This window comes from Otolemur garnettii, unplaced genomic scaffold (genome assembly GCF_000181295.1).
Source record: "Otolemur garnettii isolate 467f Iridium unplaced genomic scaffold, OtoGar3 scaffold00197, whole genome shotgun sequence".
In the NCBI taxonomy this organism is placed as follows: Eukaryota; Metazoa; Chordata; class Mammalia; order Primates; family Galagidae; genus Otolemur; species Otolemur garnettii.
The window spans coordinates 2172311-2190296 of NW_003852592.1; the positions used below are offsets into that span (position 1 = coordinate 2172311).

The 17986-nt window shown below is 46.3% G+C and overlaps 1 protein-coding gene across 2 annotated transcripts in view; it reads left to right on the forward strand.

Annotated features, from left to right (window-relative positions):
* Positions 1–17986, forward strand: part of ABHD12 (abhydrolase domain containing 12) — a 52912-nt gene that overhangs the window by 5531 nt on the left and 29395 nt on the right. For both annotated transcript variants that reach the window (XM_023507661.1, XM_012812227.2), the window contains exon 2: positions 16025–16149. In XM_023507661.1, coding sequence (XP_023363429.1) covers positions 16025–16149 — 125 coding nt within the window. The remainder of the gene's footprint in view (positions 1–16024; positions 16150–17986) is intronic.

Below are 17986 nucleotides of genomic sequence, written 5' to 3' on the forward strand. Positions count from 1 at the left end.
CACAGCAACCTCCATCTCCTGGGCTCAAGCGAGTCTCCTGCCTCAGCCTCCCAAGTAGCTGGGACCACAGGTGCCCGCCACAATGCCTGGCTATTTTTTTTTTTTTGGTTGCAGCTGTCATTGTTTGGCGGGCCCTGGCTGGATTCGAACCCACCACCTTAGGTGTATGTGGCTGGCGCCTGAGCTGCTTGAGCCACAGGTGCCAAGCCACAGCTCATTCTCTTTGATTTTCTTTTTTTTTTTTTTTTGAGGCAGAGCCTCAAGCTGTTGCCCTGGGTGGAGTGCTGTGGTGTCACAGCTCACAGCAATCTCAAACTCCTGAGCTCAAACGATTCTCCTGCCTCCATCTCCGAGTAGCTGGGACTACAGGCACCCACCACAATACCCAGCTATTTTTTGGTTGCACCTGTCTTTGTCGTTTGGCAGGCCTGGGCTGGATTTGAACCTGCCAGCTCAACCAGTATGTGGTTGGTGCCTTAGCTGCTTGAGCCACAGGTGCCGAGCCTCTCTTGAATTTTCTATGTATGCTATTATGTCAGCTATAAATAATAAGAATTTTGTCCCTTGTAATTTTTGTGTCTCTTGTTTCATTCTACTTTCTGATTGCATTATATGTGCAGAACAAGTGAAATAATAGGGCTGACACTGGGTACCTTTGTGTAGTTCCTGACTTTGATGAGAATGCTTTTGGTGTTTCTGTCATAAAGTGCTATGGTGGTTATTTTATTAAAGGATTTGTTGCTTATGTTGTTCTTTTAATCAAAAATAGTAGTTAAATTTTTTGAAATGCCATTTTACACCCATGGAATAATTATAGAGATTTTTTTCTCTTGACCAGTTAATATTTTGAGTTACAGTAATAGATTTATATTACTATAAAATTGTCATTATATTCCTGGGTGAGCCCTGTTATTCTGTAGCGAGATTCTGTTCATTAAGATTTTATTTAGAAATTTTCTATCATGATTTGTGAGCATAATCTATAATTTTCTTTTTAATACTATTTTTATCAAGTTGTTTTAGTGTTTTCTATAGCTTTATAAAAGTTTTCTTCCTTGGATTTAGCCAGGTTCAATACTTCAGAAATTACTTGTTTCTTTAAAATTTGGGAGAATTCCCCTGTAAAACTGTTTAAGCCTGGTCTTTTTTTTTTTTTTTTTTTTACAGTTTTTGCAGTTTTTGGCCAGGGCTGGGTTTGTACCCGCCACCTCTGGCATATGGGACCAGCGCCCTACTCCCTTGAGCCACAGGAGCTGCCTTTTTTTTTTTTTTTTTGGGACAGAGTCTTACTATATCGCCCTCAGTAGAGTGCAGTGGCATCACAGCTCACAGCAACCTCAAACTCTTGGGCTCAAGCGATTCTCCTGCCTCAGCTTCCCAAGTAGCTGGGACTACAGGCATTGGTCACAATGTCCAGCTACTTTTTGGTTCCAGTTCTTGTTGTTTGGCAGGCCTGGGCTGGATTTGAACCTGCCAGCTCTGGTGTATGTGGCTGGCGCCCTAGTTGTGGTTGAACTACAGGTGCCGAGCCTAAGCCTGGTCTTTTTAAAATATCAGCACTTTGATAACTATTACAGCTTTTTCTGAGTCTTTGGCATGTTTAGGTTTGCTGTCTCCTTATAGGTTCAATTTTGGTGATTTATGTGTTTGTAGAAAATTATCCATTTAATTCAGCTTTTTTTGGTCTGTCTGGGGCCATTTCCCTAGTCTTGTTCCCTATTTTGTGTATTTTTGGCTTTCCTCTTGCTTTTGTTTTTCTTGATATAGGCTAGCTAGTGATATATCTAATAGTCACACAGAAGGCAGAAATTCAAAAAAGTGTCCACCAGCGAAGCTGAGGGCTGTGGAGTGGAGAATGTGGTCCTGTGGGAAGGGGCGGCAGCCACCACACCAGCCCTGTTGATGCCTGGCAGGAATGTGGCCCTGGAGCGGCCAGCTCTTCCAGTCTTACCAGAAAAGGGGAACTGGCTTTTTGTTTGCTGTAGGCTTTTATTTGTTTATGTGCGTGTGTGTTGTGTTTTTTTTAATTTCTAGGCTAAAGGGTAACTTTTTTAAATTTTATTTATTTTTTTTTAGAGGCAGAGTCTCACTTCATCGCCCTTGGTAGGGTGCTGTGATGTCACAGCTCACAGCAGCCTCCAATTCCTGGGCTTAGGTGATTCTCTTGCCTCAGACTCCTGAGTAGCTGGGACTACAGGCACCCACCACAATGCCCAGTTATTTGTTGTTATTGTTGTTGCAGTTTGGCTGGGGCTAGGTTTGAACCCGCCACCCTCAGTATATGGGGCCGGTGCCCTACCCACTGAGCCACAGGTGCTGCCTAGCTAAAGGGTGATTTTTAAAGGTAAATATCTACTTCCTATATCAACTCTGCACTCTTTGAGAAGAGGAACTAGATGCTGTTTTGGCTTTGTACAATGTCTGGTGTGAGGGAGTGCTGGGCAAATGAGGCACTTCGTGGGCCTTTCACCAAATCCTCAGGAATGTGCTTTGAAGGCAGCCTCGTTTGGACCCTGAGCAGGCAGTCATAAGATGGACAGGCCTGTGTGTCTTAGTCAGCTAGTCTGTCCTTCCCCTCCCACCCACTGATCTCCATCAGCTTGTAGCCAGCTTACCGCTTACCCTCACATGAAATACTGAAGAATGCAGCCCTCATCCTGGGTTCCTCCTTGGCCTAAAGGAAATACTTCATCCAGAAAGGCAGCTGGCTGAAGCTGACACCTGTCCTTTAACAGCACCCTCCTGAGGCTGACCATCAGGCCTACCCTCCAGGCACCCCTCTTGGTATCTCTTCACCCTTCCTTTGCAGATTAGGAGAGTGAAAGCACATTATGAATCAGCTTTTATGCTTAAGTCTGCTTTGACCATTTCCACTCAACCCAGAATACAGTCTGTGCCTCCACACTGACAAGGAGCAGGGCAGGCTTTGCTCATGCACTGGAGCTCCCAGCTGGGTCTGCCTCTTCCGGGCTCTGTGAGCCTTATCTGGGCCACGCTCCAGGCAGACCGGGAACACTGGGGTGCTTCAGCACTGACTCCGGCTTTGTTGGCCCTTTGTGTACTGTATCTCTGCTTGGCCCCCAGTTCCTTTTAGCTGGCACGTACCCTCCCTTCCCAAGGGAGTGTCTGTCTTCCATAGTGACTTTGGCAGACAGGCCTGAACTGTAGGAGATAACTTCAGGTAGGCTGAAGACTCCTGACACACTCTCGTGGAGGTGGCCTTGGAAGGAGGCATGGTTTACAGTGGTGGAGACAGGACTCCAGACTCCTGCTTCTCCTCCCATTAGAGCACTTTTCTTTCCAAAGTGAAATCTGCAAGGAAAATTTTGAAATAGAAAAAGCTGACAGATTAAGTCAACATTCTTTACCCAGAGATGACGCCACAGAGCATAGATTTTGATGGGTTTGTGCTTTGCCAGGGGTCTCTTACAGCACAGACAGTGGGTAAGTCATTTGTCTCATACTAAACTGAGGGCCAGGATCTGGAGTGTCATTTAGGACAGAGGGAGCCAGACAACACAGGAAGAATGAGAGCAGCATGCCTGGGCTAAAATGTCTCATTGTCAGAAGGACCCACTAGTTTGGCACATCCCCATTGTAGTGTGATTTGGCATTGGAGAGGAAGGCTTGGCTGGAGAACCGGGTCTTAGTCGTATTTTCAGATTCTGTGGCTTGGGGTGAGTTGCTTAGCTTTCTGAGTTTGTTTTCAGCTGTGATGTAGAGATAAAAGTATCTTCCCAGGACTGTGGTGAGGTTAGGCCCAGGTGTGTGGAAAGTTCCTGGGACATGGATGCCCGCAGTCAGCGGTGTCTCCTGGTGTGAACACCCCTGTTGTTGTTACTGATGCTGTGAGGTGGGGGCACTGACAGAGCTCTGTCAGCTCACAGGAAGTTCTTCCCTTTTCTGCCCCAGATAGTTATCCTCTGTGTGCTGTGCCAGTCGCTGTGCACGCAGGGTCCATGCTGACCAGTTGACATATCTGTCGGAGGTAGAGCATTTTTAACAGTACTGTTGGTCCATCCAGCACTTTTCTAGCCATTCATTTAACAGAGTTGAGTGCCTGGTATGCCCAGGAAGGCTTGCGGGTGCTGAGGCTCTGTCAGTGCTTGCGTGGATTTTATGTTCTGTTAGCGGAGACAGATAATAAGTGAAAAGGAACACAGTGTGTCAGATACTCCCGTAAAAGAGCCACTGTGCACGAGGCCCCATGGCAGTGTGTGGGCACATGGGAATGGAAGCCACTAGCAGCTTCAGAGCAGAGGAGTGGCAAGAATCAATGTGTGTGTCACTTGTCTCTCTGACCATGATGAGAACAGACTGGGGTTGAGAGACAGGGAGACCAGCTCGGGACTTCAGGAGTCACCCAGTGAAGAAAGAGTTGACAGGGGCTTGGGCTAGGGTGGTAGCCGTGGAGGTGAGAGGATGTGTAGAATTCTGCATTTTCAAATTCTAGCATTTTCTGAGTGACTGGAAGAATGGGTTAGGTTCTGAGATGGGATGATTGTGGAAAGAGCAGGTGCTTTGGAGCAGAGGAAGTAATAAGTTTGGTTTTGGACATACTGAGGTGCCTATTAAATACCCAGGTGAAGTGGGGAGTGTGAGATAGAGTTCAGGGGAGAGGTTAGGGCCCATATCTGACTGCAGCTGCTGATAGGTGGTGCCTAGAGTCCTGGCAGGTGAGGACAGAGGAGGAGTCAGAGGCCTGGGCAGTGAGTGAGAAGCAGAGCCAGGGACAGGGGTAAGGAAAGCTTGTTGCTGAGAGCTGTGCAACTGGGCTTGGTGACTGGGAGATCAGGGTTGATGGGAGGGGCTTACTGGATTGCTGGGGCAAAACTGATGGATTGGGCTCAAGCTAGAAGGGGAAAGATGGGGGAGGGGCAGTTGGAATGAGACAGTTTTCTTATATTAGAACATACTGGTGGGTGGGTGGCACCTGTGGCTCACTGGGTAGGGCACCGGCCCCATGTACTGAGGATGGCAGATTCAAACCTGACCCCAGCCACACTGCAACCAAAAAATAGCTGGGCGTTGTGGCAGGTGCCTGTGATCCCAGCTACTCTGGAGACTGAGTAGAGACTCACCTGAGTAGAGACTCACCTAAGCCCAGGAGTTTGAGGTTGCTGTGAGCTGTGATGCCACGGCACTCTATTGAGGGCAATAAAGTGAGACTCTATCTCTTATTAAAAAAAAAGAACATACTGGTGTACTCTTGGGGATAATCCAGGGGAGAAGGGAAGACTGGTGGGTGGGACAGAGGAGCTGCAGTGAGAATAGGTCCCAGTGCCTAAGGCTGAGCAGAGAGGCTCTCCAGGTAGAAGGAAGGCTGAGGATGTGGGGACGAGCATGGGAAGCTGAGAGACTTGTGGGTAGGTGTGAGGCTGGTTCTCTTTTGCAGTCCATGTAAAATAAGCAGCAAGGCCATCGCTGGAAGGCAACAGGGAAAGCGAGTTCCCTGCCTGTCTTCCCCTCGTACTTACTAAATTCTCGTGACCGTCAACACTCAACACTGCTCAGCAGACTCTTCTTTCTGACACATGGTGCTTTAGAACTGGAAGTCATTTCAGCTGTGACTTGCCATGTGTGAGGAGTCAGCGCGTTCTGCATGGCTGAACTCTGTCCAGCTCTGGAGGCCTGAATGGAAGGTCAGCAGCCTCTCACAGGCCCAGCACATCCCAGGGAGGGGGGCTGAGAGCTGGGCTGAAGTGGACGTGGAAGGAAGGCCTGCGTGCACTGAGGGAAGACAGAGAAGTTAGGCAGACCCAGGCAGATTTCTCAGCTGTCAGGGTTTGCTGGTGCACAGACTCCTAAGTTCCGTCACTCCTGGGTAGAGCTGTCTTGACCAGCTGTCTTGCCCATTCAGGCCCCTGTCTTGGTGGGCCCACTGTGACCCGTGTGACCCGTTTTCCAGGTATGCAGCGTGCAGATGGATGTCATTGCAGGAGAGTTTGAGGATGTTTAGGGCTCTTTGGTTTGTTTGGAGAGAAGGGCTGCCATGAAAGAATGTGTGCAAATTTCAGGGGTGTTCAAATGTAGGATTTGTCCTTGAAGCTTGAAAGAAGTTGCCTTGGGAGCTTTAGGGTAAAGAAAAGAAAAATCAAATTTCATTTTTTTCTTCATTTTTTTTTTATCAGATTGGTGGAATCTCCATGCAAGACTTGGGCATATTGACTGGACTGTTCACAAAGGGAAGTAAAGGGAGTAAGAACATTCAGGGCTGAAGCCAGTCATTCTGATGGAGTAGTTCAGGTTCCTGGCAGAGACATGGCCTTTACTTTCCAAATGTTCTGTCCCTAACACTGTGCACAGCAGCTACGCCCTCTCCCTCCATCCTGGACCAGCAGTTACTGTGCTATTGTCTGGACGCTGTACTAGGCCCTGGGGGTGTAAATGTCCAGGAAGGCAGTACCTGTCTTTCCTGAGTTGTCCATTTTTAAGTTTGTAGGCCATCGGCTTTTGTGCCCCAGCATTTTGATGATGCCTGTGGCAAAGAGAAAAGACAGGAATGGCTAGAAATGATTGCCTTCCCTCACATTTGTGCTTTCGGACACATTCATTTGTTGCCCTGACATTTTTATGTTCTGATTTATCTTTAGAGTATCTGCTGTGGTTTGAAACTGCCCCCCAAAAGTTCATGTGTTAGAAACTCAATTCTCATTGAGAGGAGAGACCTGTGGGAGGTGAGTGGGTCCCAGAGGCATCATTCGTGGATTAATGGACTATTGAGAGAAGGTCTGTTATAAAAGCCCATTTGGCCATCCCTGAGTCCCTTCACTGTGTGATGCCCGCTGCCTCAGGACTGGACACAGAGTCCCTACCAGCAGGTGGGCCCTCCCCAGATGCAGCCCCTCAGCCTCAGACTTCCCAGCCTCCAGAACTGTAGGAATTAAGTGTCTTTTCTTTATGAGTTACTCAGTCTCATGTATTCAGTTATAGCAATGGAAAATGGATTAAAACGTTATCTTGTCTTTTATTGGCAGGAAATGATGCAAAATGCATCACTAACACACTGAGCTATCTAGACAACAAAGAAAACTTCCCATATTCAGGGGCATAATGATAAGGCATGTAATGGCAGGACCTACAGGAAGAAGAAGAAGAAGACTGCCATTCTAGGACAGTTGATATTTGGCTTAGGTTTCCAGAGAAAAAGGGACTATTACACTAGTACAGGCCAGTTGGGAGCCTGCCAGTTCAGTGCGGGGGCCTCCAGAGGAAACTGATGAGGACTCTTGAGGGACCAGGGAGGGCTCTCCAGGTGTGAGGTCACCCGGGAGAGGCATTGCCATGGTAAAAGGCAGCCTCTGGGGACCATCTCGTGCTCTCACTCTGTTCCTTTTTCGAACAGCTTAATTTCTTTTTCTAATTCCAAAGTAGTAAAGATGTCTAAATCAAAATTTAAAAGAGAGAAAAGAAAGATAATTGAGAACGTGAGATTCCTGAATAATCACTGTCAGTGTGGGCTGTTCTGAGTTCTCAGAGCACTGCTTCCATGTTCTTCTGTCTGTTTTATAAATGTATCCTTTTTGCTCATTTAGCCTCTGTTGAAGGCCGGAGGATGTGGATCCTAGATCTTGTGGAACTTAACATTCTCACAAAGGAGAAACAGCCAAAAAGGTAGCACATAAATATATAGCACAATTTCAAGGGATGGTAAAGCTCTGTAAAGAAAAATAAAGCAAGGTAGGCACTGAGGTCGTGTGTAAAGCGCTTGAAAGTGAGCTGATCACAGTGGTAGATATTTTGTTTCTGCCAGGAAAATAAAGCATTCTCACAGTAGGACACCCAGCTGTTGAGCTCTGCCAACAAAATCCTCATGATTTTTTGTTTTCTTCTTTGGGAACAAAGAGACATTTGTGGGTTGCTCTTATGTGTTTTATTAAGTTTTCAATTCTGTACAGTGAAATTGTTCTCAATACTGACTGTTTGGAATAAGATTTTGAAGACTATTGTTATGATTTTCACCTAAAAAGAATTTAATCCTCTTGGGGAATGAATCTTGGCTTTACTCTTTTATTTCATTTGAGACAATATTACGAAATAAGACATTTTTCCTTAGCAATTTGATGGTAATGGACCAATTGGTGAAAAGGAATTATAGACACATTTAAGAAGAAATATAGAACTTTTGGCCAAAGTGGAGTAACGAGGGACTGAATTTACCCTGAAATAACTTAAGCAGCAGCAACAACAAAAACAGACAAAATACATGAAACAAAATTTTCAAAATACACCAGGCAACAAGGGACTGCTGTCTCTGAGAGGTGGCAGACAAATGAGCTGAGCCTACGATGGTCCCAGCTGACGACCTTAAGAGAGTTTCTCTGCCACAGGCAGGGGCGAGGGGGACTGAGGTGTGGAACTTGGTGAGCCCCCTGAGTTGTAAGTATGGAGACACTGAGGTTGCTCTAGTTCATGGGATAGAAAACCAGAGAAGAGAGAGCAGCAGAGAGAGGTTCCCAGGACCTGCAGTGACCAGCAATTGAGTGAAAAGAACAACTGGGCAAGACCGGAGAGCACAGTCCCTATCCCCTTCCGCAAGTCCTACTTTAGTACTGGGGAATAATTAGCCCTAGACTGAGCAATGCTATGGACTCACCTAACTAATCATAAAAGCAAGACCCAGAAGAATCAGTTTTTCTAAGTAAGTGTAACACAGAGCAAGTCTCAATAACATTAATGGGATTATAAAAATATCTAGCACCCTACTGGATATAGTGGCTCACACTTGTAATTCTAGCACTGTGGGAAGCTGAGGCGAGAGTACTGCTTGACCTCAGGAGTTTGAGACCAGCCTGAGCAAGAGTGAGACATCCCTCTCCCCATCTGTACTAAAAGCAGAAAAATTAGCCAGGCATGGTGGCACGCACCTGGAGTACCAGTCCTAGCTAGTCAGGAGGCTGAGGGAGGAAGATTGCTGGAGCCCAGGAGTTAAGAGTCCAGCCTAGGCAACATTGTCTTTTAAAAAAAAAAAAGTATACTGACAACAGCAGAGTTCTTATCAGAAAGAAAAATCTAAGTAAGAAAACAGTTCAATTGTATCTTGAAAGCACAGTCACTGTTGCTTAATGACAGGGACACAGTTTGGGAAATGTCTCATCAGATGATTGCGTTGTCGTGCAAACGTAGTGAAGTGTATTTATGCAAATCTAGTATTATACAGAGCCTGCTACACCACCTGGTCTATGGCATAGACCAGTGGTTCTCAACCTTCCAAATGCCACGGCCCTCTAATACAGTTCCTGTGGGTCGCAACCACAGGTTGAGAACCACTGGCATAGATTGTTCTCCTTGGCTACAAACCTGTACAGCATGTTACTGTACTGAACAGGTAGGCACTCATAGCATGTGGTGCTTATGTATCTAAATGTATCTAAACATAGAAACAGCATAGTAAAATTACAGTATGAAAGATACACAGTACTCAGTGTAGGGCACTTACCATGAACAGAGCTTACAGAACTGAAAGTTACTCTGGGTGGGTGAGTGAATGGTCAGTGAATGTGAAGGCCTAGGACAGGGATCCTCAAACTTTTTAAACAGGGGTCCAGTTCACTGTCCCTCAGACTGTTGGAGGGCCAGACTGCGGGCCCCAGAGTCGGCTGCTAAGCAGGATAGGCAGTGGCAGCAAAAACACCCGGTGGGCTGCAGTTTGAGGACACCTGGCCTAGGACATTACTATGTACCTTTATACAACTAGCAGTGTAGTATGTTTATATCACCACAAATGAGTGTATCCCATGTTGCTACCATGTTACAGCTACAGTGTCACTAGGCATTAAGAATTTTTTAGCTCCATTATAACCTTGCAAGGCCACCATTGTATATGTAGTTCATCTTTGACTAAAATGTTGGTACATGGTGCATGACTGTACTGAAAAAACTACCTAGAATTGTTTACCAGAAACAAAGGCAAAGCAATGAAAATTTTCCTTACATGTGAAACTGAAAGAATTCATCCCTAGTGGACCCACACCATGAGAAGTATTTATGGGTATCTTTGAAGTGGAAGGAAAATTACAGCAGGTAAAAATCTGAAGCTCCACAAATAATGAGGAGGATTGGAAATAATTACATGTGAAAATGTGTTTTTATTATGTACATTTTTAGAAATCATAATTGAGCAAAAGAAATAAAAATGCAGTGTAAAGTTTATAGCATATATAAAAATGAAATTCATGGCAACAAATGTATATAGACCAGGACTGAAGAAATCGAAGTACACTATTGTAATGTTCTTATACATGAAATGTTATAATTTCACTTAGATGTGGAATATGATAACGACGAATACTATAAACCATAAAGCACCCACTGAAACTGCAGAGTTGTAGCAAATAGCCCAACAAAGGCAGTAAAATGGGATCATAGAAAATGTGTGACTGATCCAAAGGAAGACAGAAAAAGAGGGCAAGGGGACAAAGAACAGATAGAACATAGAAAACAGCAGGTAATAAAACAATGGGCGCAAACCTAACAATGTTGGTAAATACATTAACTATAAATGGTCTAAGTACCCAATTAAAAGGCAGGGATTGTCAGCTGAAGAAGCGAGAGCCAACTACATGCCACCTAGAAAGAACAATGTACTTTATACCAAGAAAGTGAGGCTTGGCACCTGTACCACAGTGGTTAGGGCGCCGGCCACATACACTAGGCTGGAGGATTTGAACCCAGCCTGGGCCAGCTAAAACAACAATGACAACTACAACAAAAAAAGACTTAATGCAGTCCTGCTTGGGATCAGTCTGTCTCTCCTTCCCTTCCAGGAGTCAGAGTGCAAGAGTGTGAGCAAGTCTCGGGAGTCCAGGGCTGTAACTGGCCAGCTGCAGTGTAGACCAGAGACTGGACATTCAGAAGGACAGTGGCAGGCTGGGGGTGGTCTGTGTCTTTTACTGCTAGGCTCACTCAGGTCCACCTCTAGCTTCGGGCTCTCAGAACTGAGGAGGAAGGCCAACTGTTTAGAAACAGTCTTTTCTAAACTTTAGTGTATTTCCTCAGCTTTTTATATATACTGGCCATCTGTATCCAAAGCTTCTATTTTCCCTTTGTAGAGAATATCAACCTCCCACCTGCTCCCAGCCTCAAGGCTGCAACCTGTGGCGTTTGCTCTTGTGTATGGACACCCACTGAGAAGGGTGTGCAGGGAGTGGTGTCAATTGCTTGTATAGAGGCAGAAGGAGAGGGCTAATTGCAGACAGGTGAGGTCGGGCAGCAGCCTTGGAAGGCTGTCATGGACTTCACTGTCCCCTCCAGGGTGGGCCAGCAATCAGTGGAGCAGTAGCTGGGAGAAACTCCTGCCTGTGGATTGTCACGCCTTCAGGGGAATTTTAGAAGAATACGTACTGGTTTTGCCAGTGAAGACTCTATATGGAGTGAACCCAGCATCCTTGTGCTGAATGGGTTCATCATTTATTTAATCAGCTTCCTGTTGATGGACAATTGGCTTGTTCCCATTGTTTCTTGCTATTATTAGCTATTTTCTAATGTTTAACCTTTGCTCCTTCAAAAAAAAGTGTCTAGTTATTTAGAGTAATTTGAGATTTGGTGGACCAAAGAGTATAAATATTTAAAATTTTGAAACTGTTGCCAAGGTGACCCCAACAAGGTTATGAGGCTTTACCCTTCTTCTTCTTCTTCTTTTTTTTTTTTTTTTTTTAGACAGAGCCTCAAGCTGTTCCCCTGGTAGAGTGCCATGGCATCTCAGCTCACAGCAACCTCCAACTCCTGGGCTCAAGCGAGTCTCCTGCCTCCGCCTCCCAAGTAGCTGGGACCACAGGCGCCCGCCACAACGCCCGGCTATTTTTTGGTTGCAGCCGTCATTGTTGTTTGGCGGGTCCGGGCTGGGGATTTGAACCCGCCACCCTAGGTGTACGTGGCTGGCGCCTTAGCCTGTTGAGCTATAGGTGCCGAGCCCTTCTTTTTTTTTTTTGAGACAAAGCCTCACTTTGTTGTGCTGGGTAGAGTGCCACAGCATCATCATAGCTCACAGCAACCTCCAACTCTTGGGCTCAAGCAATCCTCTTGCCCCAGATTTTCTATTTATAGTAGAGAGGGTCTCAGTCTCACTCAGTCTTGTAAGCTCAGGCAATCCACCTGCCTCAGCCTTCCAGAGTGCTGGGATGACAGGTGTGAGCCACTGCACCCGGCCTGGTGGTGCAGTAACGTGAGCCACATGTCACACAGTTTTGGAGAGAGGTTATATAAATGATTGTAAAGAAAAACATTTGCTTACAGAAGAAGGGAAAGGAGAGATTGACATAGATTATAAGAAGCTATCCTGGTTCAGTGACAGCCAAGGGCATTTTGGAGTAAGGGCAGTAAAGCTGGGACCTATGGGAGGTGCAGGGCTGAGGGCACAGGATCTGGGGTCCCTGCAAAAATCTGAACTGGGTCAGGGAGCGAGTGCTGGATAAAGGGGCAGCAGAGTGGGGCCCATGTGGCCTGGGGACCCATTTTAGATGGATTTGGCAGGTGGTGCCTATGGCTCGGTGGGCAGGGCGCTGGCCCCATATACCGAGGTTGGTGGGTTCAAACCTGGCTCCGGCCAAACTGCAACAACACAAATACAGCTGGGCATTGTGGCGGGCACCTGTAGTCCCAGCTACTTGGGAGACTGAGGCAAGGGAATCACCTAAGCCCAGGAGTTGGAGGTTGCTGTGAGCTGTGTGATACCCTGGAACTCTACCTTGGGTGATAAAGTGAAACTCTGTCTCTACAAAAAAAGAAAAGGTCTGTCTAGTTACATAGTAGAGTATGTCTGTGGTGAAGGGTGTTGGGGGTGGGTCCCTTTAGGAGATCTTTGCAGGAGGCCAGGATATTGGGTGGGCTCACCCATGGGGTGTCTTGAGACACAATCACAGGGGTCTGGGAGGGAAATATCAGGCCTTCTAATTCCATTCATATTCACAGATTAACCAATAATACCTGTAGACCAATTATACATATGTGTATTTTAGTAACCACGTACATAATGAATAATGTACCAAAAACATGTTACTGATGGCTTGTATAATCAAAAGGTTTGGGGCTGCTGGTCTGGACTAAAGAGGCAGCAGTGGAGGTGACTAGAGGTAGACGGGACGGAAGCAGGTTTTGGAGACTTGGCAGTCATGGGAAGCAGAGTTTAGAGCAGGGAGGGGTGTCAGGGATGCTCCCAGGAGCCCACCACAGGTGCTTGGGCTCGTGTTTGCCCAAGGAGAACCTGGGGCAGAGTGGATTTGGGGGTTTGGGCATGTTAATTCTGAGTTGCCTGAGAGACTTCAAATGGAGACCCAGGGAGGAGGAAGATAGGGACCTCGAGCTCCTGTCTTCCCTGAGGGCCTCTGGGTAGTGAGATGTGTCTTGGTCCAGGCCAGGCTGTGCTGCAGCACTTGGCTCGCTGAGGGTGTGTCTTACTCCTGCCAGGCCCAGCTGGGCTCTGCTCACTGTGGTCATTCAGGGCCTTAGCTGGTGCCACACAGACTTATTCTGTCTCATCTGGCTCTTCTTCCTCACGTTTCCTTATCCAAAGTGAGTCAATGGCTACCCATACCTATAAAGGGGGAGTGATGTGCCATTCTACCACAAGCCCAGAAAGGTCGAGAACCAGGGGCCCACCCAGTGCGCACATCTGGCCACTGCCTCATAGTTCTCAGAAGGCCTGATGTCCAGCAGGTTAGGTGGAGCAGACCTTACCCTGCCAGCAGAACACAGTGCCCTCTGAGGTTGGGGGTAAAAATGTTAATGCCAGTCTTCTCACTAAATTCTTGAATTGGAAAATGTAATTATTTTCCATAACAAATACTTATAACAACATGTAATGGGTTATTACTGGGGTGCCAAAAAATATATATACACACTTTAAGAGAGCTTGTTGGAAGTAAAATTGATCATTCCCCAAAAGTGTACAGATTGCAGGTAAAGAGGACGTGGTGGCATGCGTAGGTACACTTGCCAGTAGCAGCACCTTCAATTCAACTTCAAAAAGTGATACACAGATACCAACTCTTAAAATGTGTGTGCATTTTTTGGCATCCTCTGTATTATTGCTAGATGAATTAATAGGCATTACAAATTTTCTTAGCTTTATTCTCACAAAAGATAGTAGTAAATATGAACCATGTAAACATAAACTCTTTGCGGTCCTCATTTTTTGGTGTAGTGAGGTCCTAACAAGATGTTTGAGAATCAGTGGGTTAGAGACATTCTTGCAGTGGGGTCGGGAATAGGACCAGGAACTGTTGAAGCTGGTGAGGGATGAGGAGGGTGGAGGACCTGTCTTGAAAGTCCTGGAGAAGGGACCTCCGTTGCATAGTGCCAGAGGGGTCTGCCTGGGTGGAAACGCAAGGACACACAGTGATGGTCACGGTCACATTCTCAGCCTCCTGTTCTCCTAGAACCTGGTGGGACAGGTTCTCTTGATGTTCTGCCAGGAGCTAAGGAGTAACCAACCTGCCTGCAGCTGGCTCAGGGCAGCTGGGAGGCCCCTCTTCTGAGATGAAGTTGCAGCGGGGGTCTAGTATCAGGACGCTCTTGGGGTGCGATGTCAGGTAGGGTACTCCTGGGGTGTGATGTCAGGTAGGGTACTCCTGGGGTGTGATGTCAGGTAGGGTACTCCTGGAGTGTGATGTCAGGTGGGACACTCCTGGAGTCTTATGTGAGACTGAGCACTCTTTTTTTATTTTTAGAGACAGTCTCACTTTATCACCCTCGGTAGAGCACAATGGCGTAACAACTCACAGCAACCTCCAACTCTCGGGCTCAGGCAATTCTCTTGCCTCAGCCTCCCAAGTAGCTGGGACTACAGGCACCCACCACAACACCTGGCCATGTTTTTGTTGCAGTTTGGCTGGGGCTGGGTTTGAACCACCACCCTTGGTATATGGAGCCAGCGCCCTACCCACTGAGCTACAGGCGCTGCCCAGAGACTGGGCACTCTCGGAGTGTGGTGTCAGGTGGGACACTCCTGGAGTCTGATGTTAGGCAGAGGTGTGATGTCAGGTGGGGTACTTCTGAGAATCTTCTTTCTCTGCTGGATTCTTAACCGAAGGTGAACATAAGAAATCATCAGGACTGTTTCTTTAGCTGACAAGAAACAGGGGCCAGGCGCAGTCACTCACACCTGTAATTCTAGCACTCTGGGAGGCTGAGACGAGTGGATTGCCTGAGTTCATGGGTTCGGGACCAGCCTGAGCCAGAATAGCCGGGCATTGTGGCAGGCACTTATAGTACCAGCTACTCGGGAGGCTGAGGCAAGAGAATAGCTTGTACCCAGGTGTTTGAGGTTGCTGTGAGCTGTGACATCACAGCACTCTACTGGGGGCAACAAAATGAGACTGTCTCAAAAAAAAAAAAAACTGCTCCATGCCACCACCCCCCACCCATGGAGTTGTAAGCTCAAATTAAAGGATATTTGAAAATAATTTTTTTAACAAAGACAAGTGGGAGGCAGGAACCTTGTGGAAAAAGATATGTGTGGCTTTTGTTAAGTGATTTTTTTTTTCTGGAATGTTTGTTGCTTGTGTCTAAAAATACAATGGGTTTTTTATATTAATGTAATTAATTATGAAATAGTTATTTAATTGTAAACAATATATTTGATTTTATATTAATCTTTCATCCTACTACCTTGAACTCATTTATTAGTTTTGTTTGTTTGTTGGCTGGTTTGGGGTGTTTTTTTTTTTGAGACAGAGTCTCACTTTGACACCCTTGGAGTGCTGTGGCTTCACAGTTCACAGTAACCTCAAACTCCTGGGCTCAAGTGATCCTCTTGTCTCAGACTCCTGAGTAGCTGGGACTACAGGTGCATGACACCACACCGGCTAGTGGGTATCTTTTTGTAGAGACAAGTCTCGCTCTTGCTCAGGCTAGTCTCGTGCTACTGTGTTCAGGTGATCTTCCTGCCTCGGCCTCCTAGAGTGCTGGCTTCTAGGTGTGAGCCGCCGTGCCCAGCCTCGTTTAGTGATTTTGATAATGGTATTAATAAACTACAGCAGAATTACACCTGTTGCCTTTTCACCTGCTCATTGCCTTTCTCTTGCAGGCGAAAGGGCCTGTGGTTCCGACTGAGGAAGATACTCCTCTTTGTTGTGGGATTGTACATTGCCATTCCATTTCTTGTCAAACTGTGTCCTGGAATACAGGCCAAATTGATTTTCTTGAATTTTGGTAAGTGCTATGCATCAATTTTTTCGTAATTTTGGTAAAATTTTATCTTCATGTGTCTGATTTTAGTGGATATCTTTTTATTTTCATAGAGATTTAATTTATAATGAAATGTATAAATCTTTAGTGTATGGTTTATATATCTATATATAGAGAGAGGTAGATCCACTACCTAGATCAAGAACTAGAACTTTTCTATTACCCAGAAGGTTCCCTGTGCCCCTTCCCAGTTAAAGGATGCTTTTAGTGATGGCATTGCTCCCTGGCTGGTCCTGCAGCTGTGTGGGAGCCAGGTGTCCTCCTTCAGCTGAGGTGGGTGACAGCAGGGAAGGCCTTCTGACGCAGTCATGATCATGATGGAAAGACATTGTCAGTTACACAGTTCAGTAAGTTACCCTCGAAAGATGGCCACTGAGAAACATAGTGTCTTTAAAAGTGATTAAGCCTTTTTTCTTTAAAAAAAAAAATCAGGTTGGGCAGTGCCTGTGGCTCAAAGGAGTAGGGCACTGGCCCCATATGCTGGAGGTGGCGGGTTCAAACCCAGCCCTGGCCAAAAACTGCAAAAAAAAAAAAAAAATCCAGGTATGTAGTACTTTGGTGCTGGTCTTGTGGGTACCGTAGTCTCATCTAGGGCCATCTAGTACCACCCTGACCATGCCTAGTCTTCTCTGTCCCAGTCTCCTTCATGTGTCCCAAAGTTGCTTTTTTTTTCTTTTCACTCTCTATATTTACTTTTTGGGGAAGTGGGAGGAGAAAGGTGCAGAAGTATCAAGTTTATGAGACAGGCAGAGGACTCGATAAGTGCAGTTGCTGATTGTGATCCCCGTAAGGAGCACCCCTTTATGCCTAGCAGGTAAGGCCAGGAGGACAGGGCCTCGTGCGTGGGCTGGCACGTGGCGCTGCTCTGTGAAGGACTGTGGTAGGAGCTGTGCCGGTGGCATTAGGATACTTTGCAGAGGGGGTTTGGCCCTTGAGTGTTTGGGAGATTGAGGCTGGGAAAGCCAGGTGTGGTGATGTGGAGGCAGCAGAGAGCTGAGGAGGAGGAAGAGGGTGGCCTGGAGGCCTGGGAGATGCAGAGCCAGTGTTGAGTAGGGAGGGGCGGGCGGAAATAGTAAGGGCAACATTTAATACTGTATAAATCTAAAATAAGCTTTTTATTTGAGTGTCGTAAAATAACTATACCTGTATGTATACTAAGAGGCATTTGATTTTTTTAATGGAAAAGTAGCTTAATTTCTAGGAATTTATTGTCTCTTAAGTTTTGCCACTTGTGAGAAACACAAACTTAAAGTGAAACTAACAATATACTAAAATCAAGGGAATTTTGGTTTTCTGACTTTTAAAAATATTTATTTACGGCTCCGTGCCTGTAGCTCAGTGAGTAGGGCTCTGGCCACATACACTGAAGCTGGAGGGTTTGAGCTTGCCCCGAGCCTGCTAAACAATAATGACAACTGCAACCAAAAATAGCAGGGAGTTGTGATGGCTACCTTTAGTCCCAAGTAGCTGGGACTACAGGTGTCTGCCACAAGGCAAGAGAATTGCTTAAGCCCAAGAGTTTGATGTTGCTGTGAGCTGTGATGCCACAGCACTCTATCAAGGGTGATATAGTGAGACTCTGTCTCTAAATAAATAAATATAAAAAATATTTTCTTATTTTTAAGAGACCTCGTTTCTGGCTCGGCGCCTGTGGCTCAAGCGGCTAAGGCGCCAGCCACATACACCTAAGGTGGCAGGTTCAAATCCCCAGCCCGGGCCCACCAAACAACAATGATGGCTGCAACCCCAAAATGGCCAGGTGTTGTGGCGGGCGCCTGTGGTCCCAGCTACTTGGGAGGCT